The 27200-nt window shown below is 44.1% G+C and overlaps 1 protein-coding gene across 4 annotated transcripts; it reads right to left on the bottom strand.

The window, feature by feature from the left end:
* Positions 1-113: 113 nt before the first annotated feature.
* On the bottom strand, positions 114-25966 carry srfb (serum response factor b). Of its 4 annotated transcripts, none has more exons than XM_063491074.1 (8): positions 24869-25966; positions 16148-16414; positions 6411-6651; positions 3980-4144; positions 3592-3702; positions 2943-3140; positions 2715-2816; positions 114-2200 (listed from the first exon to the last, which is right to left on the bottom strand). In XM_063491074.1, the coding sequence occupies exons 1-8, from the start codon at positions 25517-25519 to the stop codon at positions 2163-2165; spliced, it is 1773 nt and encodes a 590-aa protein (XP_063347144.1). In that variant the 5' UTR covers positions 25520-25966; the 3' UTR covers positions 114-2162. The 4 variants fall into 4 exon arrangements, with proteins under 4 accessions (XP_063347144.1, XP_063347145.1, XP_063347143.1 ...); XM_063491075.1 differs by having other exon boundaries at positions 2740-2816; positions 2943-3083; XM_063491073.1 differs by having other exon boundaries at positions 2740-2816; positions 24869-25965.
* Positions 25967-27200: the final 1234 nt, after the last annotated feature.

Raw genomic sequence — 27200 nt, 5'->3', positions numbered from 1 at the left:
TCAGCAGGAGATGTGGTCATTCTTTGAACAGTTTGTTGTGTTTTATCTTGTTTTATTACAAAAGTTCTGTACAATGAAACAAAAACACACAAAATAACCATTTTCTTTCAAACCACAAATTCTATTCAGTAATCCCCTTTCAAAGTAAGATTTCCAATGTGAGAACTGAATGCCCGCAACATGTAATTTTTCCTATGCAAACAGCCCTGTAGGACGACATGAATAGAGCAGAGAAACCATCGGGCGTGAAAATGACCTCGCTTGCCAGCGAATAGCTGAACAGAAGTGGGCATGGGAACTTTAGCCTCTGTCAAATTCTCTGGCTTCAAGCCTGCCATGCTCAGTCGTCCAACTAATTCTGCAGAAATGAGTGAAAAATCTCACTCTCAGGGCACAGCAATGGATTGTATGACAGGTCCAAAGTCATGTGAGGTGGTTGGAAATAAGTAAAGTTCCCTTTTTGCTGTGCATTGACTTTTTTTTTTTTTTTTTTTTTAAATCAGCCATGGAAGAGGAGAGGCACTATGGTGCAGAAAGAAGGCTCTCAGTCTAATGACTCTCATTCTTAATGATTGTTGAGGTACATACTGAGATTGCAGTCAAACGGGGTCTTACACTTCTAGCTGAAGGGAGTATAACATAAAGCACCTGAAGTCACTTTGCCAAATTAAGAGGTCCTCATTCTTAGAAAAATAATTCTAGTCATCACTTGAGCAACAGTGCTGTGATTGTGTGCTGAAGAGCAATGCAACGTCTGTACAGTGCGATTACCTGCTCTTGTTAAAACCAGAGTTTGGTGCCCGGTGCCTTGATGCGGCTTTATTAGCATCATTACAGTTAACAGACGCTAATTGGCACTCTGCTTTGACGAGCCAGTCTTTCAAATATGGTGGCATTACAAAAATAAGTGAACAATCTCCATCTAATCTCACTTAAATATTCCTTTATGTCTCTAGGCGTGAACACAAAATGTAAAAATAATAGTAAAAAATACAGATTTGTGACAAAGGAAAATTGTTTCCACTGGATTGTCATAGTTTAAATAACCTCTGCACTAGAAGTGCCAGGTCCGGCTTCATTTGGAAACCTCACATGTGAAACTGATGTAATACCAAATGGAAAATTTCCCAGCCCCGCCCTCCCTCAAAAAAAGGATGTGGAGAGTAAATGAAAATGATGATGTACTTTGTGACCCAGCTACCCAGAGTCTGAAGGACAGTCCTGCAAATATCACAAAAGGAAAAAAAACGTCCAAAAAACATCCAGCGTTCTTTCTCCATCTTGTAGTGAAAACTCCCAACAGCGTGACAGTATATACCAGCAAATGATGGTACATTAAATTAATTTACACTGACATGTAAATAATTCTTTTTCTTTATCCAAATCAATTTCATGTACATACAAAAACCACTACGTTAAAAAAACAAAACAAAACAAAAAACAAAACAACTACATGCCGCTGCACAAAATTAACCAGGATAAAAATACAAATCATCAATTTAAAAAAAAAAATATGTACATTTCCAAATCGATTTTATTTTTTAAGTCGATAAGCATCTCCCCGCCCATTTACAAACCTCAGATATGTGCGCACACACTGACACATGCTTGTGCACAAACTGCTCACACTGGAACATTCAGACAAACAAATGTCTCTTTGGCTGGTGTGAAGCTGTGGCACTTCGCAGTGTGTGTGTGTGTGTGTGTGTGTGTGTGCACACATGTAATTACATAATGTCAAAATAAAGGAAAAACCACACACACACACGCTCAAAAATAACACCATCAAACGGCATAGAAAATAGGTTCCGATGATGGATTTAGCGCTATATCTCCTATGCATTATATATATATATATTATATATATTCCAAAACATACTGTGTAAGGGTCTGCCACACATAGGCCCTTGATTGTGTGTGTGTGTGTGTGTGTGTGTGTGTGTGTATGCGTATATATTTATATATATATTTATGTATGTATTATAAAGTCACATTCAGAAGTGTGATGTGAACCCACAAAGGAAGGCATCAATAAATAGAGATGTCAGTCAGTGTGTGTGTCTGTATGTGTGTGTCCCTGGGTCTGCCGTGTTAAACAGCTCCAGCCGTCCGTCAGTCACTCTTTGAGTTCTGTGCTGTTCACCACCTGGAGCTCCGTCAGGTTACTGCTGCTGCCGCTCGACTGCTGGCCAATCACCATCTGGAAGGCAACAGAGCGATGTCAGGAGACACTACATCAGACAGCCAGTCGCACGTCATCACATCACACAGCGCGCAGCGCAGATGGAGATCCCGCTAAAGTGCATGCCATATATCACAGAGTGATGCTGCAACAGATGCTGATGTTTTCTCTCATTATGTGTGTAGGCTGCGATCTTATCTATTAGGAGACGTTAGATCCAATTAAAGGACTATTTCACCTATTCCAGTTCAGTGGGGATTTTCCCATCTGCATATAGTATAAAATACTGATTAATTTGATATAAAATGACATCAATAAACTCCTAAATATTCAAGTTCTGGTTTCCATGCACTGACAAGGTGGTTTTGAGTCTATAGCATGTGTAGAAAACAACTATGCCAGCTTTCATTCAAAAAAACAAGGGCCACAGGGCTCTACCGAGCCTGTGGCCTCCTGAGTGCCAGTGCTCTGTTAGGATGCATTAGTGCGGTCACATGGCATGCTGGTTGCGTAGGGAATTTGAGAGTTTCACTTGTAAAATGCAGATCTTGCCGTACTGGGTGTAGCTGCACTGCTGAGACAGGGATCTGCACCGTGCCTGGAGGTGCTGTGAGGAACACCTGAGGGACACCACCTATGTGAAGAAAGAAAGAAAAAAAAAGGAAAAGACACATTGATTAGAATTAATTGATTACACTTTTTTAATTACAATGCAATCCACATGAGCCACTCAGGAAGCTGTGTGTGCTCGGAGCCTCACCTGTGTCTTGGGCTTGTGCGTGGGACACCTGCATTGCCGAGGTCCCCTGGGAGAAGGCGTTGAGCACAGCCAGCCCGCCGTCTGCCAGCGCGGGCGTGGAGGCGTACATCACTGTGTGCGGGCTGGGGTACATCATGTGACCTGCCACAGACGTTGGCACTGATGAAGTGACAATGGTTGCTGGGAGACTTACTGTGGCTGCAAGAAGAGCCAGAAAGGGAGGGAAGCGTCATTCAATGGGTTAAGTGGTGTTTACGCACACTGGCCAGCAGATGGCACTTCATATCTATCCAAATTCAACTGCTAACTCCTACTCATGCAATGTAGAGTGGCAATATTACTCCGTCCTCTGGGAATCAACTCATCCAAACAAGAGGAGAGCAAAAACAAACAGTGCACACAGTAAGAACACAACATATTATGACCTTAAAGGATTTTCTTACTAAAAATTAACAATCAAAAACTCACCAAGGGATCCCATTTCCACTCACCATCATGATGTGAATAATTATGTACACTGTAGTTTTAATGTTGTGGGACCAGTGTGCAGTTTTTGTTAAACTTTGGTTCACTAAGAAAATCTACAAACCCTGTTTGGAACACGTAAATCTGCCTGAAAGAGACATGAGTGTCTGTCTGGTTGACCTACCGGTGGAGTTTGTAGAGGTGTGGGAGATCTCAGGGCTGCTGTCACTGTTGGAGGTGGGCTGGGTGTTAGGATGGACCTGGATAGCTTGGAGCTGCTGGGGTACCCCTGGGCCTGGAGAGACACAGCGGGCAAAAAGCCACTACGGTAAGTCATCAAACACCTCGCCCAGGCCCAGAAGGGCTGCAGTAGTGTGTTAGGGATGAGGGGTGCAGCAGTGAGGACAGCGAATGGTAGACGAGGTAGAAGTCATGCAAGCAGCATCTGCAAGCATTAGGTGCATGATTATAGAGCAGAAAAGGGAGCGTTAGCAGTGCTAGCAGCAGAAGGTTTATGAAGACATGATAAGCACAGGACACGCACAGTCGTGGCAGCATGCAGAGCATGTCACCTGTGAGGGAGACAGCAGCAGGGAAGCGGAAGACAGCCTGCTGTCCCTGCTGTGGCTGTGGGGTGACGGCCAGGGCCTGACCATGCTGCCCCTGGAGGGCCAAGGAGTGCTGTTGCAACTGACTCAGAGGAATGGTGGGGGTACCAGGAGGGAGAGGAGTGCCTGCTGCAGGGGTGCGCACACAAGTGCGCACGCGCACACACACACACACACACACACACACACACACACACACGCTAAGGTTAAGTCTAAATAGGATAATGCAGTTTGAGAAAGAGCTAATACGTTCATTTCACATGGAGTTCATTGTCACTGTCAGTTGTTTACAACCTTCAGTTGCTCAACATTTTGGCAGCACTTTAGGCTGGAAACACACTTTCTCTTTTTTTAACATTTACCAGGGCTTTAATCAATATGTTTTTTTAACGTTTAGAACACTGGCCTGATAACGTGACGGCAACCAAACAAACAGAATGAATGATTTTCTGTGAGCGAGTTTCTCATTTGCAAAGCGTGTTTTGTGAGTCCTTTAAACTGGATTTTTTTAAATGTAGTTATTTCCTTGGACAATGCTTGATGCTCTTATGTTGGCGTAATAGCCTGAAACCGATGGCATGGTGTGAACTGTGCCACCTGCGTGCACATAAGTGCACAAAACTATCTACTTCTACACATTCCTACAAGGTCAAAATTCCACAGTGTGCTTTGGGTTAGCAAGTGACGCTTTTATAAAAGGTCACTGACTGAAAATAACGCAGAAGTTGAAATTTCATAGATAGCCAAGTGAGTAAATGACAAATTAGGGGTCACCTAGTTGTGTGGCGTTTACTTTCAGCACTCAAAGGTGTGTGTTCAAAAAAGCTGTAAAACCTGAATCTGCAGGCGTGTGATAGGTCATGTGACATAAATACTAAGTGTGAAACTGTCCTTTTGTAAATCCCAAATCATCCACCTGCTGCACAACTTGTTCTCATCTTCCTCTATCCAAGTGGCAGCTATTTCATTTCTAGAACGTGACTCTGGAGCTACACCCTCACGTTTGGTCATATGCTCCACAGACAGTTGCTGGAGTAGGGTGGGGGCAGGCCCCTTCAAGCTGTCAGCTGAGGAGGCTTTAGTGTGGGAGGGTGTGTTGTTCCACCTGGCGCTGCTGCTATGTGCCAGACAGGTGGTGAGGAGGAGAGAGGGCGCGAGTGAGCGAGCGAGAGAGAAAGCAACAGAGGGAGCGGTGTGGGGGGGAGAGAGTGAGAGAGAGAGAAAGAGAGAGAGAGCGTAAAGGTTGCAGAAGGAAGAGTAAGATGGTGAAAGAAGGAAAAAAAACATTTTTTTAAAAAAGGCGGGAGGACAGAGGCACTGCCTGGCTGTCCTTCACACGTCAGTCAAGATAACAAATAGTCCCCATTAGGCCATCATGTGTCTGCGCCGTCAGACGCTGTGGCGGAGCACAGACAACCATCGCACTGCAAAATCTAGCGAGTGACATTACTGTCAGTGCTAAGATAATACAACTCTGACGAGCGCTGGGTATGTTTGGCTTCACAGCTGTAGCGACACTACTGTGACAGAAGACAACATGGCAAAGACTGCCCCCACTGTCTAACAATCCTCGGAACTGTGAACAGAGCAAATAAATATTCCAAAGCATCCGGCTTCCTATACAGAAGGAATCATTTTAAATATATTTTATTTAATTTTTAATATTTCTAATGCCTTGAGAGGCAACTGTGATCCTCTTGGAAGTCCCCCTATAGACCCGTATCTGAAAAGGGGAAGCATAATGAACAATTAAGGGAGAAATCATTTAGACACTCTGGAGGGGACCTCCGATCGGAGCCTGCAGCCCTAAAGTCCTCACCGACTTCCCTTGGGTTTCAAAGCGTCTGCCCTAAATGAAGGGTCACGTCTCAGTCGAGACCACTCTGTCTCCACAAAGTCCCCTCACATCCTCATATATAATGTCAGCGTAAGCCACCGATCCTTCATTGAATATTCATGACTAATTATGGCCCTTGTTCATCAGCCATCGCTGCCAGGTCTATTGTGTCCCTCTCACCTAATTATTCCTGTCCCCAAGTGACAATCAAAGGCAGGGCCAGTCGCCAACAGACGTGGCTCCCCTGAATACTGGGGGCTTTGTAAAAACCCGAGTGTTGGCTATGAAGAGCTGTTGTGTGATGTAAACAGCCCAGAGAGAGAGAGAAGGGGGGGCACGAGCACTCTGAGATGACGGCTGAGGTCACGCCGCAGTGCCATTTTCATTCTAATCAGCTAATAAGCTAGACAGCACGATGACATTAACAAAACATGAAGGCCAGCAGGAGTGTCTCTTCCAAAGGATGAGGTCAAAACAAACAAATCATTAGGAGTATAAAAACTGAGCTGTGGATGATGAGGACGAGAAGCCCGGGTGGGTGTTTGCTCTCCAACGTACCGGGCATGAACGTGAAGCCGCCGGGCAGCTGCATGACCCCCGTGGAGGCGCTGGCAGTCTTGAGGACAGTCCCGTTGGCACTGATGTTGCTGTTGGCCGAGACGGGGGCCAGGTAGTTGGTGATGGGAAACGAAGATCCGCTGCTCACCTGCATGGTGGTGGAGGTGGTGGGTACTGTGGATTGGGCGCTGCTGGCCGAGCCTGGCAGGGTCGCTACTGTGAACGTCGGCTTCAGGGTGTCCTGTGGGAAGAAACCAAAGGGTTTAGTTTGGCGTTCCCCGGCTCGTGTCAAAATTCTGAAAACATGTTCCAAACTGGAAATTTAGTACTTAATAAAGCCTCGAATTAAAAAGGAGTAAAGTGAACTTCAGCTTAAATGAGTAACTGCTCAAGGTGGAGTTTTTGAGGCTAGCATTTCCAGCTCCAGAAACGCCAACAGCTGCACACCTAAAACAACACAATTAATGGGGCTTTTCCTCCACGGGCAGCTGAACGCGGGGACGGTTGAAGGAAGAAGCCTTTAATTCTCGGAGCATTTCAGGGACCAATGGATGGCTGACATAAACCAAAGCAGGTTTTAACAATCACAGGGCAAATGGCATAAACAAGCTAAAGAAACAGCCTGGGACCCTTCTAATTGCATCCATATGTAAAACAGTAAGCGGCGCAGGGAAGCATTTCTCTGCACGACGACACCGAGCCTTGCAAAGAGCAGCGAGATGGATTCTCAAGTCAGCTCCGAATGCAGGGATTCTATTATGAGATGGCAACTTCAGACTAATTGGAAAAACATTTGAAACCCCATTAAAATGCAACTCCATAACACCCGAGAGAGAAAAAAAAACAAAAACCTATTAAAATCATAACAGTGAGAGCAAGGAACATGACTGTGCATCCTCTTTTGTGTGCTGCAACACCTGACTACTCGGCATCAGCCATTCATCATCTGCAGCCGTTTCTCCTGCAATTAACATCCAGCCCTACCCGATCTGCCTCCGCTTTTTAATTTTGTTGAGTTTCTATGACAACTAACTGACCGTGTAACACGGCGGCTTTGCAAAAATAAAATAATACCTTTTTGAAAAAGGCACAGAAATAAGGCAGATGAGGCAAACTTGAGATGAAAGGAGGTGAGATGTAGCATCGCACCAAAGAGCTAATGCGAACATCCATTGAACCGCCGAGCAGGATGTGTTGGCGAGTGGGCTGCATGATAAGAGCAGAGTAGGCGTTAGGCCGAGACTATAAAGTACATCGAAACCCACCGTGCCCGTTTCTACACACTCGCACAAGCTCTTATTCACATGATACTAATGATCTCTAATAGCACAATGGGAGTAAGCCTACACATAAGAAGGCATTTAATAGTTGGCACGTCTATGTGGGTTCAGTGTTCTTTCAGGGCTTGAGTCCAGGTGACTGGATACAAAAACAGTGTCGGGAATCAAAGGGAGCTGCATGCACATCCAACAGGGATCCTCTGACTCTTTCTTTTTAAATCCTCTGTGGAAATGTTAAAAGAGAAAAGGATTTTTCATTTCAAAAGCTAACCCTGATGTGGCCAACAATCGCATTCATATCAGTTCCCTTTAGTCTGGTTAGAAGCAGTCATCATATATCACCCCGCCTGCTTTTTTCAGCTGCATACACAATAAAATATTACATGGATATAATACAATTAACATTAACTTGCTGCACTATTTGTCAGTTGCCTATGAACTCTGGAACTTGCCTCATTTTTTCCCCAGTGTCATTTATACAGTGTCAGCAGTTTGAGGCCAGCAAACTTCCTGGTGATAAATGATTAAAATATTTGATGTTACAAGCTGGAAAAAAAAAAATAATAATAATTCCACCTCACGTTAGAGCATATTTAGGTGGTCAGTTACGTGGCTGGATCCTTCAAAGATGCAGAGTAAGTGAATAATAAAAGGTATAATGTCTGGAAAACACATCTGCCTGCAACATCACACCGGCTTACTATGAGGAAGCAAGTGAAGCAAGTGTACTGCATCTTATAGGGTTGTAATTCCAAAAGAAAGAAAAAGTAAGTGTGCACCTGCTATTGATAAGAGGAAAATCATATAGAAGTAGGCGAAGCCTTCTTCTCTCAGTCCTATTGGCTTTTATATGTAACTGATAACGTGGGTGAGAGGTGGAGAAACCAGCATGCTACTGATAAGGCCTTCCAACCACACACTAGCCATGCAAACACATAAATGGAGCTACTGTAAGGACAAGCTTGCTGTCTTACGCCACACCGCAGTCTAATCAGGCATTTTTTTAAGCCTATAAACTCCTCTGGAAGACTCTGCATTAACTGTGACGTTAATGCAGAGTCTTCCAGACTTCACACTCTCTTTAACACTGGGGTTACAGATAGACAAGGCTGAGAAAAGCTGCTCCGCTTACAAGAATCTACAAGTGCAAAACTTTGCATTGCTCTTAGTTAGCTGGTCCACTCAACCCCAGGCTCTGCTGAGGGGCTGTGACAGTTCAAGGTCCTTTACCTCTTTAGTTAAACAGCAGCTGGAAAGTCGGAGGGGGGAGGGCCTCGCAGCGCTGTTCTGCCCTTTCAACCAAAAAGGAAAACGAAATAAATTCACGCAACAACAGCCCGTCGCCCATTTGCTACACTATAACTGTCATTCATTAGCGAGTGATTGCTGACAGAGCGAGGCACACCTGTCACCGCACCTTCCTTCTCCCAGGAGGCTTTACAATGAAACTAAACTAAACTAGACAAAGGGGGCTAACAGAGTCTACAGGTATCACTGACGGCACAGAGGAAAAAAAGCAACGAGACCAAAAGTAAAACTGGAGATATAAAGTATTTCATGAAAGCCAACAGAGCTTGAAGTGTAACCGTAGGGTTTTAGCTACAGTAGCAGCAGAAAGTGTGTGTGTGTAGTGGGGGGCCAGACTGAGCAGAGTCAGACCTGTGTGTGAGGTTTGGGACAGGGGACAGGACAGGGGCAGAGTACAAACAGCTGAGGGCACAGACAGCTGGCGGGAAACCTGAGCACCTTTGAGGGGGAATTAACCCTTTCCGGGCCCGCAGAGGCAGCAGGAGGCCACGTGTAAAGACGGCTGCCATCTGACACCAAGCAGCTCTCACCGTTCAGGTCGCAAAACATGACTGAGATGCACCAATCATACGCCGCTCTGAAGAACGGCTCAGTTTTTTTAAACGTGTGTGTCCTCTCTTGCTTCCTGTCCCTCCTGAGATCCAATAGGGAACCGGGGTTTGGCGTTCAGAGGGTCAAATAGAGCAATTAGCCTTTGTGCTAGTCAAACAGTCTAGCCTTACCCCCACTATCTCTGTGACCTACATAGCCAAGTTTCCTCTGACCTACTGGTTTGTTTGACCATCTCCGTGTGTCTCCTGTTCAACTGGCCCGTCTATAAACGGTGCTGGCTTTCATTTCAGAGTCACGGCGGTGCATAGTAAACATAGGCCACGGTGGTGTAATGCATTCTTTCAGAACAGAAGTGAGAGCAGAGGATCATTCTTGTGATGTAGCCAACGCTTCAGCTCTGTCATTTCCTGCTTAAGCCTTGTTCATCTCCTCCTTGTCTCAGTACACGGTTACAAAATGATACAGCATATTAATAAGCATGAAGTCCACCACCCCTTTTTACCACAACATGCCAACAGTCTGAATATTGGCTCTGAATTAACTAGTCAGTAAGTTATTGTTATACTTTTCTATTGTATTGACTGCAGACGATATTAAGCGGCTGCCTTGGTTCAGATTACTGGGTGGATGGAAATCTCAGCAGGTACTTTTTTCTGCCCACTTACATCCTACGACATATACACAATTACCGAAATCTTACATCATTACAATCGCTGGATACGAGTTGAGAAAACACTCACAGTCATGGCTGCAATATCTGCATGAGTTCAAAGGGTAATGGTGAAAATAAAAAGGTACCAGGACCCTCAACTATTTGTTCTTATCCACCCAAATTCTCATTGGTGGTCAATCCCGACTGTGACTTTCATAGGGAGAGAAAGCTACATCAATCTTCCAGGTGTGATCTGTTAGTTTTGGAAGAAATACCACAAGGAAAAAAAAACAAAAACAATGTGCTTTTACAACTGTGACTTGCCCAAAACGGTGACTGATACCTAATTAATGTTTACATTTACAATGAATATTACTTAAAATGATAAGTGTTTAAGGCTTTATGTTTTAAGTCTCAGCATAATTATGGGTACATTTTAATAGAGACGGCACTAATAGAGGTCTCAAACCGCTCATTCATTAACAAGCACATTCATACACTTTGCTCTATGCTAAACTATCTTTCCCAGCACACCCCACAAGGACTCTTTGACATGCAGACTGGAGGAGTCGGGGATCAAACCTTGGTGTATTTAGGAGGTGGCCAGCCGCAGCTTCAAACCACTAACATCCATCAGTAGCAGCAGCCACACCAACCTGGATGTAAACTGCTCATCTAAACAAACGTTGACTACAGTCGACCCTTTTATTTGTGGTTTTCAAATCAGCCTCACTATGGCTCAGAACACTAAAAAACTAAACCAAACCTAACCAAAGCACGACCTTGTAAAACATCCAGCTTAGTATAATGAGGTACCCCAACGCAGCACATGAAGGCAAAATTTATAGTTGTGCAGTGGAGGGCTGAGTCGTCTCCAGTAAGAAATGAATCTTTGGGAGTCAGACTGCGCAGCCCTCCTTAGTTTGCTATGTAATCTATTTTACAAGACAGGAACATCTTTTTCCCCAGCGATGGGGGGATCTCAAGTATTATACATCCTGGCCGCCCTCTATGCACGGTGAACATATGAGATAAAAAAAAGAAAAAAAAAAAAAAAAAAGAACAGATCACAGAAAATATGAGAGAGAAAAAAAACATTCGCACATCAAGAATATGTTCTTGTAGCTCTTTCATTTCTTTCTTCATGTCAGTCTCTTAAATTTTCTGCATCCTCAAGGCTTGTGTACATGAGGAAAAATTAAAAATAAAAGCTTCCCAACATTCGCAGGCACCAAACAAGGAGCCGTTTGAAAGGCGGAGGAAATGAGACAGTAATTAAAAAGGGAAGGACACAAATTATTCTCTATTCATGCGGGATTAATCATTCCAAATTGAAGGTGACAACTGGCAGGCTAGTCCAGTGTTGGTTGGAGAGCCCATTGTGCAGTTTAATGGTGGCTGGCCCTCGTCTAATCTCCCATTTGCTGGCTCCCATCTCCCAGTCTGTCACCCTGCCAGCAACATGGAATTTGCAGCTCCATTTGGGACTGCTAAAAAAGGCAAGGCAGCCCAAGTGGAGGAGGTGCAGCCAATGGCGGCTGACCTGTCCAGTTGCTTGCTGCAAACTTAAGGGGGAGGTGGAGGAAGGGATTGCGGGACGGGGGGGTGGATGACATGGCTTTTGTTGCAACGTTGCTTTCCACCACCTCCAGCACGATCGACATGCTTCATACATGTTTACAGATGTGCGATATAAGCTGTCAGATCTGTTCTTCTCCAGAGCTCGGGGCTGCCGGGGAAAACAAACACGCCGCCGCTCAGTCAGGAAAAGTGAGCTCACTCTGGAAGTTTTCTGGTCAGTGTTGCGTGGCAAAGTGAACTGTGATAATGAGCGCAGTAACAAATAAACTTCACGAGGAGCACAACAGCAGTGACACCAGCAACCAGAACCAAAGAGGAGGGAGGGGGGGATGAAGTACGGGAGAAAAGGAGAAAGAAACAGTGCGGGTGGGAGGAGGGGAAAAACCAGAGCCGACTCTGATACTGAGAATTCAATGCCAAGATAGATCATCTAAGTAAGCATAAGTTGTGGGATTTGCTATCCCCTTCCAAAAATAACCCAAAAAGCATAAAAAAACAAACATCTGCACTGTAGGGACGTAGTATTACTCATAAACTATCTCCAAAAAAAATGCAAGAAATGCGCAAAAAGCAACAAATCTGCCCTCTAATGTGGTTTCATTTCTTATGTATTCCACCTTTTCCTCTTAACATGCCTCACTCACCTCTACGTCACACATCACTCCCACAATTCCTTTCAAAAGTCCTGAGAGGACCGTCTTGAACTTACTGCTGCTTTTATGTGTGCTGACAGAGCAATAACAACAAAAAAGCGAGGATTTTCCACAAGTGAGTCACACACTAATCTTAATGTCTTATCGTCTCAGGACTCCTTTCGGCTCGAATAAAGGCACTCTTAGGGGAATAATAAACTGATCCTGCACTGGAAGACTGCTGAACGTGGAGGCAAAGCGACGCTTCTGGAAAGAAGTCTGTGCCGACTAATTTCGACAAATATTTAGGGAAAAAAATGTGAGAACATTTCCACAGCAGCTGCTGCGTTTTACCACAAAGAAGAAATCAGAGGCAAAGACAAATGACAGCCCAGCTAGTGATGGATCGGTCCAGTCAGATGGAAAGAAGACACTGCGCTGCGAGGCAGAAAGGAGATGTCCATCATTTCATAAACAACTATTTGAAATGATGAACTCCCCCCCATCATGCCAATTTACTCGTGATGTTTTATATTTAACAGTGACGTGTGGCTTTTTCAGGTTATAGCTTAATAACAATCTATCAGTGCACAGCTTGGTGAATAGACTCATTTGCTTTCTTGCACAGGAAATCAAATGGATAAGATCCCACTACCAGAGCCGTTATATTTTACACAGCATTGCAACGTTACCAGAACTGGTTTTACTTTGTGAAATGTGCAACATGCTTACATCTACATAGCAATTGATGGATGGACCTCCCTGAGCCTGGTTCTGCTGGAGGTTTCTTCCTGTTAAAAGGGAGTTCTTCCTTCTCACCCTCCCAAAGTGCTTGCTCAAAAGGTGTTGTTTGATCGCTGGTGTTTTCTCTGTGTCGCGCATTGAGACGTCTGCTGTTGCGATTTGGTGTTATATAAATAAATACAACTGAATTGAACTTTTCCTGCTGACCACTTAAAGTGTTTTAAACTACAAGTCACACTTACTCTTTATTCTGTGTACCTCCCACTACTTTATCTGCCTCACAGCCACGGTCAATTTAGAGCCACCAATTACACCCAGTATGCATGTCTTTGGACTCTGGGAGGAAGTGAACACAGATACAGGAAGAACATGGAGACTCCAAAGCTGGGGTTCAAATCGAGAACCTGCTTACCTGCTCGTGACACAGCAATGTTAACTGCTCCACTACCATGCCACTCAAATGTACTGCAGACCAAATCATTTCTCCTTTAACTTCCTGGGACCTGGCATCCACATATGTGGACATCACATTTTGGGTTGTCTAGCCCAAAATACTAAATTTTGCTCTACAAGGGCCTGAAATCCACTTACACGGACGTTATACTGCCACTGTTCTATCAAAATTTAAAGCAAATGTCCTCATATGTGGATCTCATTTTTCTCAGAAACAAAAATCAGGTAAAAATAAATAAATAAATGAATAAATGAATAATAAAAAAAAAAAAATCTGGTAATTCTTTGTTTTTACATTCATCCAGTCCCAATCAACCCAAATAGCAAAGAGAAATCAAAAATGCATGCCATGAAAGAGTTTGCACGTACAAATAAATAAAAAATAAAGGCTTTTACTCTGTAAAAGACGGTACTCGCTCCAAAACTAGGGAGACTTGAGCTTCTCTGATCCAAGGAATAATATCAGGCATAAAATCTTCCTTTTCTCCAGTAGAGACAGAGCTACGCTAGCCATTTCCTTTGTTTTCCAGGCTTTTCGCTAATCTAAACTAAGCCGCTGTGTGCTTGCCTCGAGAGTGGTATTGAAAGACAATCAGTGAACTAGCTGTTACACTGTTTCTGTTAAGCCCTATCAGTTTATTTTGTCATTTGATTTTATGAGCAATGCTAAAGGCACCAAATTACATCTACTTCAATCATCTCCTAAGCTTTTCCTTTTTGCTTCTTCAAAAGGTTATCCGCTCCCCCACCAGGCTTTGCAAAACCCAGATTGTTTAGACTACAGTGGAGTGTATTCATGACATACTATTCCTGATGAACAGCGTCCAGACTCGGCAGAAGTTCACGCTGCAAGCACACACATAAAACGATCCCTCGCATTCGAGGGATCCGATCCACCTGCTTGCCCTGTCCTAACCGCCTGACAACATCTCACCCGCTGACGATTTCTGCTGCGTCCCACTGTACACAGGGGTTCACGAGGTCTCACGCTAGCCTCCCACACTCAAAACTGCAGTTGGGGGTAGACGCTCAGAGGTCACAGTATCACAGCCAGTCACCCAAATAGCTGTCACATGAAATTGGACGAAAAATGTTTCCAATACACCCGCTCATATCTACTTCCAGAACCCACCCCCTACCCCCCCACCCCCTGCCCTCCATATCACTAAAATGAGAGGAGGTGGTGGTGCTGGTGGTGGAGGAGGGTGTGTGTGTGTGTTGGGGGGGGGGAAATCACAGGACTCCAAAGACAGCTGCAGCTTATAAGGAATGTGAGGGGCCTCAGCCAAGAGTGCAGGCAGGGAAACCATACCATATATGGCAACAGAGGCAGAATCTAATTTTTATCAATGAGCAGAGCGGGCATGAGAGTGGCTTAACATGCAAAGGTTGATCTCCCATCCCTGACGATGTATGGCATGTGTTAGTTAGCGCCTTGTGAAAACAGCATGTGGGCAAACAGGCCTGGAAGTGTCTGTCTTCAAAGGGGAATACTTAAGCTGGGTAAACAGTCAAGGGGATCCAGCACGTGATTGCACAAAGCTGACAACAGCCACCGATCAATTCAACGCTTCAAACCCTCAGATGTTTTAAAGTTCAACGACACAGAAATCAAACTTTTTTATTCAAACTTAAAATAATAATCGGGCGAAATTAAGTGAAAGGTCACCTGTTGTATTATTATTTATCATTTCTATAATGACACAAGTTGTGAAAATGCGCAACATCCAAATATTTTAAGACTCACATGTTCTGTTAAACAACTCAAAGTTTTAGCCGTGAATATCAGACGTCTCTGTCCCAAAAATTAAATGTAAACAGCAAAAGCCCTCCATATAGCAGACCGCGTGTTTCTCATCCAAACACAGCCCAGGCCTGCAGTGATTTATCTTCACGAGTGTTACGAGGTTTTCCTGGATGAGGGGTCAAAAAGGTAAAAGTGAAGACGGCTCTCTTTTTGGTGGAGCGGGATAAATTCTGCACGTCTTATCCGGCTTTCCCTTCAGCACGAAGTGCTTTGAAGGACTACTGAAGACTTCTTGGTTTCACTGAAAAAACGATTTGGTGCCCAGAACCAAACCGCGAGCCCAAACCAGAAGCCTCACATGTTAACGGGCAAAAGTTCAAAACTGTGTTTACAATAGGACAAAGATTATTTTCCACAGCTGCTTGTGGGTTTGATTTATTTGTTCTTCTTGTACGCTGGCCTTTTCTGGAGAGAATTCCCATTATATCCATTAGCGACTCTACTGTGCTTTATGAGGGTTTTTTTTTTTTTTTTTTTAAATTTGCACTGCAATTCATGTCTCCATTAGAGAACAGACAGTGAGTCACAATGACTTTAGTACCTGAACGCAGGAGAGATGAGGTGTGGAGACAGGTACAGAAGTGAGCGCAAATTATTAATAGAGTTGACCTTTGCTCTTTTGAAATGAGGCAGCGAGCGCATGTCTTATTTTTTATTAAATGTTTGTATTTTTTGTCTTGGCCAGCTGGAGGACCGGCCTGCAACCACTTTCACTTTATGATACTCACCTTTGTGTCGCCCATGCTCTCCGACTCCGACACCTGGTAGGTGAGGTCAGTCTCCTCAAACCCGGTGGCGCTCATGCGCTGATCTGTGGACGGGTCGGAGCGCGGCGGAGAGTCTGGCGAGTTGAGGCATGTCTGGATCAAGGCTTTGCCCGTTTCACTGGTGATCATGGGCTGGAGTTTGCGAGTAGCAAAAGTGTACACGTGACCCGTTTCGCTGGCCACAAGTAGCAGAACCTGGGTTCCCGTCAGGGTGGAGAGTTCATAGGCCTGAGAAAGTGAGAAGAAGATGTGATTAACCGACCGAGAGAACGGGCCAAGAGTCGAGCTAGAAATCCAAACATCAAAAAAAAAGAAAAAAAGAAAAGAAAAAAAAAAAGAGCTAGTTCGCCAAATTAGGGCTTGGATTACCTTCACATCATGTGCAAATTAACCCTAAAAATGGAGGAGGGAATGAATCTGCGGGAAAACGGCCAAGAGAACACTAGAATCTATAAATACTTCTTTAGTGGACTCTGACGTATAGCACAAATGAAACTAAAATAACACAAGATAAGGCTTCCCAGAATAGAGAGTGTGATATAGTCGAGAGACTGATTGCAGGAAAGTGCAAGCTTGATAGACAGGGGGAATAGTAGTAACTGAGTCTTGACAGGAGGAATATTTTAAACACTCAGAGGTGGCTGCCTGCAAAACACGAGGCCTCCATCACACTCCGTCGGCTCGTCATTCATGGCACAGCTTGCAGACACTCGCATTAAAGCTCCCCAGTGTGAAGGGAGAAGCACACCGAGATTCAGCTCCATCCAACACACACACACAACCGAGTGCACCCTGATGCTGCACTCGGTGTGAACTCCTGAGAAAGCCTTTTTGTCTACATGAGTCATCAGTTATCTGGAGGATGCTCCTGGTGCTGCGAAGGCACAGTGCCGTTACCATCGCCTTGGCAAGCACAGCGTACCCAGAGCCGAGCTGACAGATGTGCCGTTGCAAGGTGGAGCGCAACACACTGTCAGACGCAGCAAAAAGGGGAGGGGGAGGACATGAATCACATTCAAATTAAAGCGTTTTATTGAGCAGTTATAAAACCCATGTCGCTGTCCAAGTCTACTCCACCATAGTGTGCTCATTATGGACCGTATCTGTCCAGTCTTCACTATCTGACCACATAACCACCTTTTGTGTGCAGTAACATGACGACAGAGAACATAAAGGCTAACGATGACCAGCTGCAACTACAGAGGCTCACCGGCATGCTGCACTTATTTAACCTGAACAATTCGACTTACAGTGGCTTGCAAAAGTATTCGGCCCCCTTGAACTTTTCCACATTTTGTCACATTACAGCCACAAACATGAATCAATTTTATTGGAATTCCACGTGAAAGACCAATACAAAGTGGTGTACACGTGAGAAGTGGAACCAAAATCATACATGATTCCAAACATTTTTTACAAATAAATAACTGCAAAGTGGGGTGTGCGTAATTATTCAGCCCCCTGAGTCAATATTTGTAGAACCACCTTTTGCTGCAATTACAGCTGCCAGTCTTTTAGGGTATGTCTCTACCAGCTTTGCACATCTACAGACTGAAATCCTTGCCCATTCTTCTTTGCGAAACAGCTCCAGCTCAGTCAGATTAGATGGACAGCGTTTGTGAACAGCAGTTTTCAGATCTTGCCACAGATTCTCGATTGGATTTAGATCTGGACTTTGACTGGGCCATTCTAACACATGGATATGTTTTGTTTTAAACCATTCCATTGTTGCCCTGGCTTTATGTTTAGGCTCGTTGTCCTGCTGGAAGGTGAACCGCCGCCCCAGTCTCAAGTCTTTTGCAGACTCCAAGAGGTTTTCTTCCAAGATTGCCCTGTATTTGGCTCCATCCATCTTCCCATCAACTCTGACCAGCTTCCCTGTCCCTGCTGAAGAGAAGCAACCCCAGAGCATGATGCTGCCACCACCATATTTGACAGTGGGGATGGTGTGTTCAGAGTGATGCACAGTGTTAGTTTTCCGCCACACATAGCGTTTTGCATTTCGGCCAAAAAGTTCCATTTTGGTCTCATCTGACCAGAGCACCTTCTTCCACATGTTTGCTGTGTCCCCCACGTGGCTTGTGGCAAACTGCAAACAGGACTTCTTATGGTTTTCTGTTAACAATGGCTTTCTTCTTGCCACTCTTCCATAAAGGCCAACTTTGTGCAGTGCACGACTAATAGTTGTCCTATGGACAGATTCCCCCACCTGAGCTGTAGATCTCTGCAGCTCGTCCAGAGTCACCATGGGCCTCTTGGCTGCATTTCTGATCAGCGCTCTCCTTGTTCGGCCTGTGAGTTTAGGTGGACGGCCTTGTCTTGGTAGGTTTACAGTTGTGCCATACTCCTTCCATTTCTGAATGATCGCTTGAACAGTGCTCCGTGGGATGTTCAAGGCTTGGGAAATCTTTTTGTAGCCTAAGCCTGCTTTAAATTTCTCAATAACTTTATCCCTGACCTGTCTGGTGTCTAAATCCAATCAAGAATCTGTGGCACGATCTGAAAACTGCTGTTCACAAACGCTGTCCATCTAATCTGACTGAGCTGGAGCTGTTTTGCAAAGAAGAATGGGCAAGGATTTCAGTCGCTAGATGTGCAAAGCTGGTAGAGACATACCCTAAAAGACTGGCAGCTGTAATTGCAGCAAAAGGTGGTTCTACAAAGTATTGACTCAGGGGGCTGAATAATTACGCACACCCCACTTTTCAGTTATTTATTTGTAAAAAATGTTTGGAATCATGTATGATTTTCGTTCCACTTCTCACGTGTACACCACTTTGTATTGGTCTTTCACGTGGAATTCCAATAAAATTGATTCATGTTTGTGGCTGTAATGTGACAAAATGTGGAAAAGTTCAAGGGGGCCGAATACTTTTGCAAGCCACTGTAGCTGCGTGCTGCCTACAGAGGAGGGGTCCATAACAACAGAGCTCGATGTTTGGCCAACATCCATGACAGAAAAGGAATAATTTATCAAGTTGAGAGTGCTATGTGGCAACACAAGCTACACAGTGCTTTAATAAGTTTCCTTGCTCTGCTGATTTTCACATAAATATTTATGACTGCAGGGCGTGTGTGTGGTGGTGCTGCTGCTGGTGGCGGTGGTGTTCCTCTGACTGTAATTGGTTCCTATGCCACAAAATATGCCAGCCAGGTCTATTTATCAAATAACTGAGAAAAAAAAGAAAAAGAAAAAAAAAAAAAAGGACACATCCGCAAACAAATGAAAGTAAATGTAGTTTAAACACCCCCCACCCAAAAAAAGAAAAAACAGGGCCTTATTTTTTTAGGGTTTGTCTTCTTGCTGCAAGTCCCAAATTTAGTCTTAGGAGAAGTCAGCTGTGGGTTTAAATCCCTTGAAAGTCTTGGTTGGTGTGACTCACAGAAAGGCCTTCCCTTCTTATGCAAAAGCGCATTCAGCAATTTTACAAAGATGGGCACGGTAAGGATCAATCGCTTAACTCAGCGGTCCCCAACCTTTTTTGCACCACGGACCGATTTATGTCCGACAATATTTTCACGGACCGGCCTTTAAGGTGTCGCGGATAAATACAACAAAATAAAACCAGTACCGGTACCAAAAAAAAAACAAAACAAAAACCCAAAAATGATATAAACCGATAAAACCCCTGAAAACCATACATTTCACACCCAAGCCTCAACTCTCGCGGCCCGGTACCAAAAGACTCACGGACCGGCCCGGGGGTTGGAGACGCTGGCTTAACTGACATACATTAGTCAGGTACAACTTTCAAATACTAGGTTGAACCCTTTCGCCTTCAGAACCGTCTTTGTGGAACTGTCCCATGATGTCAATCTGCCATTCCCCCACATCCCAAAGGTGCTATATTGGACTGAGATCTGGTGACTGTGGAGACCATTTGAGTACAGTGAACTTATGGTGTTCAAGAAATCAGTGAGATGATCTGAGCTTTGTAACATGGTGCATCATCCTGCTGGAAGCAGCCTACAGCCTGCAGTCATAAAGAGATGGACATGGTCAGCAACAATACTCAAGTATGCTGTGCTGTTTAACTGATGTTTAACAGTTGCTACTTAATTGCCCACATTATGTTGTTTGCACCATATTCCGATCATACTATTTGCATGTTGCAGAAGAACTCAAGACTCATCAGACCAAGCAGAATTTATCAGATTTTAGTGAAGGCTCGGTTTCCTGTTCTTAGCAGATAAGGTGGCACCGGTGTGGTCTTCTGTATGTGGGGACTATCTACTTCAAGGTCTGACATGTGATGCATTCAGAGATGCTTTCCTCCATATCTTGGTTGTAACCCGTGGTTGTTTGAGTTACTGTTACCTTCCTATCAGCTCGAAGCAGTCTGGTCATTCTCTTCTGACCTGTGACATAAACAAGGCATTTTCACCCCGTGAACTGCTCCTCATCACATATTCTCTTCTTTGGAGCATTTGCTATAAATTTTAGATGGTTGTGAAGAAATCCCAGCAGATCAACAACCAGGCTTCAATCACTTAAATCTCCATTCTTGTATATTCTAATGCTCCATTTGAACAGCAGGTTGTCTTGATCATGGCTACAGACCTAAATGTATTGAACTGCTGCCATGTGATTGGTCGATTAGACATCTGGGTTTTAAGAGTAACTGAATAAGTGTACCTAATTCAGTGGGCAGTCAGTTTATTTACAGCAGCTATCTCAAGTGCTGAAAATAATATTTGTTCTAACTTTTCAGAGAGATATTCTCAGAAGGATTTGGTGATTGTGTTACTAAATGATTTATTTTCTTTTCAGACCAAATACGCTACTTGAAGATAAGAAGCAGGGCTCTGTTGGCAGCCATTCTTTAATCCTCTAACCTTTAGTAGACTAAATGATTCATCGTGTAGCTGAAAAATCTAGGAATGACCGATTGTGAAATTATGAGCCCATACTGAAGTTTCAATTTGGTCAAAGCCAGTGCCTCTCCTTTTTTTGTATTCCACGCTACCATTAAAAAAACACTAAAATAATTAACACAACAGATGAATATCAGCCATTCAGCCAAGACTAAATGCAATCGTATGTTGGTGTATTCCTGAGGAAAAATAAATAACTGCCAGACACACAGTAGATTGCAGTCCTTCACCTTCTATGTCAAGAAATAAATAAAATACTAATTGAAAGTTCCTGAAACCTAACACTGTGCCTTAAAAGAAAAAGCAGCAGAAAAATGTAGTCTTTACTCAATTGTATTTATATGGCACCACATTTCAACAACAGTTGTCTCAAGGCGCTTTATATTTTAAGGTAGACACCCATCAATAACAGAAAACAAAAAGTCCCAAAAATCATATGCTCCCCTATGAGCAAGCGCTTTGGCAACAGTGGGAAGGAAAAACTCCCTTTTAACAGGAAGAAACCTCCAGTAAAACCAGGCTGGGGGAGGGGCAGCCATCTGCCACAACCAGCTGTGGGTGAGTGAATGAAGACGGGAAAAACACATGCTGTAGAAGAGTGCCGGAGATTAATAACAAATAATTAAATGCAGAGAGGTATTTAAAGACCTAGTGAGAGAAAAAGGTGCTGGGAATCCCCCAGCAGCCTAGAACTATCACAGTGTAACTACTAAGGGAGGATTCAGGGTCACCTGATCCAACCCTAACTATATGCTTTATCAAAAAGGAAAGTTTAAAGCCTCATCTTAAAAGTAGAGAGGGTGTCTGTGTCCTGAATTCAAAATGGAAGCTGGTTACATAGAAGAGGGGGCTGAGAGCTGAAGGCTCTGCCTCCCAGTCTACTATGAAAAATCTAAGAACCACAAGTAAACCTGCAGTCTGAGAGAAAAGTGCTCCAATGGGGTGATACGGTACTATAAGGTCACTGAGATAAGATGGGGCCTGATTATTCAAGAGCTTGTATGTGAGGAGAAGGATTTGAATTCAATTCTGAATTTAACAGGGACCCAATGAAGAGAAACCAATATAGGCGAAATATGCTCTCTTTCTAGTTCCTATTAGTACTCTTTCTGCAGCATTTTGGATCAACTGAAGGCTTTTGAGGGGCGGTAACGCCATCCAGAGAAAGCATCTGAGTAGAAACTGTGTTACTAAGATTTTTAGGGCAGAGTACAATAATCTCAGTTTTATCTGAATTTAGAAGCAGAAAATTAGAGTCTTTACAAGATTCCTGCAGTTTAACTAATTGGTGTGTGTTATCTGGCTTCATGGATAGATAGAGCTGGGTGTCATCTGCATAGCAGTGAAAATGTATGCTACACCTTCTAATGATACTGCCTAAGGGAAGCGTGTATAAGCGTGTATAACGTAAACAGAACTGGTCCTAGCACGGACTCCTGTGGAACTCCATAATTAACCTTACTATGTGGAGAGGACTCTCCATTTATATGAACAGACTGGAGTCTATTAGATAGAAATTATTCAAACCACTGCAGCGCAGTACCTTTAATACCTACAGCATGCTCTAATCGCTGTAATAAAATGTTATGATCAACAGTATCAAACTCTGCACTGAGGTCCTGCAGGACAAGTACAGAGATGAATCCACTGTCAGAGGCCATAAGAAGATCATTCGTAACCTTCACTAAAGTGGTTTCTGTACTGTGATGAGCTCTGAAACCTGACTGAAACTCTTTAAATAAACCACTTCTCTGCAGATAAAAGGAAGTTTGGAGATTGGCCTGCAATTTGCTAAGGACGCCGACTCAAGTAGTGGCTTTCTAAGTAATGGTTTAACTACCTGAAGGCCTGTGGTACATAGCTGATAAATAAATATAGGTTTATCCTTCCTTGAGCAGTCTTGTAGGAATTCTGTCTAGAAGACATGTTGATGGTTTGGAGCAAATAATGTGTGTGACGCTGACAAGTTATTATTTCTCTAATGGTTACAATTTTATTTGTGAAGAAATTCATGAAGTCATTACTCAAAGGCACAAAAGCATTTAAAAAAATGTAATTTCATTTCAATTAAATAACAAATCATTCTTTCATTAAACTCATCAAAGCAGGAAAAACTTTAGGTGTAAGAAATAGCATAATGAATATATGGACGCACTCCATTTAGCCAAGGCCATTCCACAGCACTGCACCTGAGCTGAGTCACACCTAATGTTCTTCATACCACTTGTGCTGCTTTTCCCACAATAAAAAGTCATATCATATATGGCACATATTAGTATTAATTGAGTAACCCTGAACCTCAGACTGACGTAATTATTTAACAGTGTGTGTTTACAAGGCTGCAAGCTGAGGCACACATAAGAAGAGAACAAACAGGCCTGTGCTACACTAACTGCATCCTTCAAAATGAAAGTGGGCTCATCCTAGACCAATCTATGAATCTTCCCACTCCACCCACCTGTCATTTTCTGTGATGGCTGGCATAGTGTGGGCAACCTTTTCAAAAAAAAAAAGAAAAAGAAAAGAAAACCATCCCCACACTGTGTCAAATAGTGTTCATGTTGCCAAGAGCCTACATAAAGACACCTCAGTTTCCACGACAACAGTCTGGGATACATAAAAAGAGAGAAACACAGCAGAGCGCATGGTGCAGCCGTATCGAAGAAACACAGGGACAAGTTAAAGGAAAGAGGAAAAAAAACAAACTCCTGGACTCCAATAAAGCACCGCTTACAAGTGTTTATTTAAAGTCATGATGAAAAGTGGCCGAGTCCACATCACAATAACTGCTGGGCTTGTGGTCAACAGCTGACCCCAGCTCAAGTAATCCACTCTCCGTGACTCTATACCAAACGGTGATGTTTTATTGTGGCATCAAATTGTGTGGGTGAGCTGTGAATTTCCTCAGAAATGTTGCTTTAAAGAGACAGTAATGGGAGCAGTTATGACTGAGAAGCAAGGTTTGTCATCTTTAATGTCGCCTGCTAATGAGCCAGAGTCAGCTGACAAAACTGGAAACCAGGACAAGTCATCAGTGAGACTTGGACGTCTGTGTAATGTACAGCACCATAATGCATGCACAGACAGACAGCACCCCTCCACCACCACACAACCCAGGCTTCTCGCTTCTGCCTCAGTGTTCTTTGACCGTTCTTTGGTCTGTTTCCCTGGAGTTTAGTTAGCTGTTGGCACATACAGGCCGACTGCTGCTTACTGCCACATGGCTGCCGCCTGTAAGCAGTGACAGAGGGAACAGGCTGTGACTTGTGATGAGAACAACATCTAATAGTTGCAAGGATGTCTGTGAAGGTGTGTGCAGGTATGAATGCATGAACGAGTGGGTCAGTTTATAAGTTCCTGTGTGTGATAGTTGGGATTGGGGGTGTCATAAATAGACCTGTCATTTGCTCCATTCTATTTAAAGCCCAGTGGCTGTCATGAATGTTCTGACTTCCTCACATCCACTGAGTCACTTCTGGACCACAATGGCTTTGTCTTTCATAAGAAATATACTGACACAAGACTGACATCAGGTCAGCAGCATGTAGGCTCACATGAGAAGAAAAAACAAACCCAAAGTCTTTCTTGTGGTTATTGTAATAACTGATGCACACGGTCCCAGGGTGTTGTGATTTAAAAAAAAAAAAAAAAAAAAAAAAAGGTTATTAACAAGTACACTTCCATGAATGACTGCAAAGCACCCTACAGTGTGACACTGCTGTACTTCCAGGCCAATCAACAGCTAAAAGAGACTTAAATCAAACGCTGGCGCAGCTGGATGAGATCCAGACGCATCACCTGACTCACCTTCTTCATTATGCCCGTCTTCCTCTTACTGAAAGTGGTGTACCGTCTCAGCTTGTTGTCAATAAATTCCATCTTTATCTTTACGCGTCCACGTGTCTTCTTGCCCGGCTTTGCCCCGGCGACCCCTCCGGGAACCATGCTGTAACCTCCGGGAGATACCCCTACCTCCTGCCCCGACACCGCAGCCTCCATCTCCCCTCTCTCCCGCTTCACCCCTCTCCTGCTGTCCCCAAGTGAACCCACGGGTTCGTCATCATCTCCGGAGTCCGAGTCGTTATCTGAGCCGCTGCACAGAGGCGCACTCTCCCGGTCCGGATCGAAGCGGGCTCCGTGAGGCAACATGACTCCTGGACTTAAGCCCACCATGCTGCTTTGAACGGAAGTCTGAAGAGGGTTTACACCGGTACCGTTCCCCGGCCTCGCACCTCTCGGACCCCCTGGACCATTAGCTCCCAGCATCCCAATGGTATCTCTGTCCCCCTGTCGCCCTGCAGCACCGGTACTCTCGCTGACCCCGGGTAGAGCTTGCCCTGATCTGACAAGAACGGGACGAATCCCGCTGCCGACCAACCCCGAGCCGTGTCCTGTGGTACCCCTGCCTGAACCCGAGCCGTTTCCAGATGGTGCCGATCCAACCTGGCTCGGTAACATTATATATTTACTGTAGCGAGTTTTTTAAACACCAGCCAAGAAAGCTGGATTCGGTTGCCTCGTAAATGACTGATAAAACGCATACACGTCTGGGCCACGATATGTAAACAAACCCGACCAAATGATGGTTCGGAGACTCCAGGAAATTACCGAGACAAACTTTCGAAAGTGATGCTGCCCCCAAGACCCTTCAACCCCGGCTCAGTTTGCTTCACCCTCCTCCTCTATTTCCAAAACTCTGAGCACTTTCTCAAAAAGGAAAGCGCGAAGAGCGACCTCCATATTGCTGCGCCACGTCACCTAGTCCGCCCTGTGAACCGAAAATAGCTCTAGTGTCGATTTGCTCGCACACAAGTCGAAGTTTCTCTCAGATAATGTTACAGTATTTCTCTTTCCGCGTGTCACAAACGAACATAAACCTCAAAATTTAAGACAGCGCAAGCGATAGCGGAGTAATACCTCAGCCGAGGAACTACTTCCCTCCTTATAAAGAGATACAATGTTTCCTTATTTGGTGTTGTCTCTCCTTATTTGGTGAGTCACAGCGTCGTGTACGGATTGGCTGAGGATTATCTGAGTAGTGCTGTCATTGGTCAGCGAAGCACACTCATTAGAATAAATACCAAAATGGTTGCGCTAACCGACAACGTCACCGTGGAGAAGTAAAAAGGCACCAACATAGCAAAACGTCCAACTTTTATTTTATTCATTTATTTATTTTAATTACCCACAGGTTGTAGCGCCTATACCACACAGCAAACTCCCATTTTCCCGGAAGTTGAACTATATCATCTCCTTTTATCTGAAGTGCATGTGTGCAGCACTGTTACTGTAGATAATTCAGCAATATGAGATAATTTAAGGTGCCAGATTATCGTAAACCGACTTGCACAGGGAATGTAACTGTAATGAGCAAGTTCCTTTGAGTATGAAGCCTGCTGCTTCCTACCAACTTTTTAATAACGCCACTGTTAAGCAAGGTGTCTGTCTGTTTACTTCATCTTGTTCACCTTTGCAACAATTCCTGCCCTCTTAGTAAAATGTGTTACCAGTGTCGTCAGAGATGGCTTCCTCCTCTGCAAGTGGACCTGACAGCAAGGACAAACCAGCTTAAACTGATGTCATTCATCATTAGGTTTTCTTTGAAACTTGTAATCCGTATTCATTTAAAAGAAAAAAAGGTATCAGAGGGAAATCAGTCAGAGGCACTTAGGTGTGCTGTTTGAAACGATGGAACAACCTCCACCCACCTGGTCTTTCGGGCAAGTTAAAACAAACGCCAGAGTTTTGAGGCATTGGCAGGATGCTCAGGGGATTTTTATTGCAAGTGAACTACAAAATCGAAAGTTCGGTGAAACGCAGATTTACTCGGAAAATGGTTATAATATCACCGCTGTGGAAAGACTTTATTGCGTTAACAGACTCATTTCTATTCAGTGTTGTTCCTCGGCATGTCACGCGCACGGAACGAGGCCCAAAAAGTGACATGCGCACAGTGCTGTGTGCAGATCTCAAGCGAAGCCATCAAAGTCCCCACATCCCCGACACACGCACGCACACACAGAGTGCACAGTGCTCAAAGTTTGGAGGAGACCCATAACGACTGAGGAAGTGCTAAAACTCACTGAGCACGTAGACCCATTGACGAAACTTCTTTAAAAGCTAGTTATCACATTAAACT

The sequence above is a fragment of the Pelmatolapia mariae genome, linkage group LG13 (assembly GCF_036321145.2).
Source record: "Pelmatolapia mariae isolate MD_Pm_ZW linkage group LG13, Pm_UMD_F_2, whole genome shotgun sequence".
Classification (NCBI taxonomy): Eukaryota; Metazoa; Chordata; class Actinopteri; order Cichliformes; family Cichlidae; genus Pelmatolapia; species Pelmatolapia mariae.
This window is presented reverse-complemented; position numbering and strand designations above follow the sequence as displayed.

What these genes read in the sequence shown, in the direction of transcription:
- srfb (XM_063491073.1), bottom strand. Translation starts at nt 25,519, where the DNA reads ATGTTACCGAGCCAGGTTGGATCGGCACCATCTGGAAACGGCTCGGGT. An exon ending in AGACGGGCATAATGAAGAAG is followed by an intron (nt 16,415 to 24,868) that starts GTGAGTCAGGTG and finishes TCACTTTCTCAG; the next exon opens with GCCTATGAACTCTCCACCCT. An exon ending in CAGCAGTGCAGCTACACCCA is followed by an intron (nt 2,201 to 2,739) that starts GTACGGCAAGAT and finishes GTTGCCTTCCAG; the next exon opens with ATGGTGATTGGCCAGCAGTC.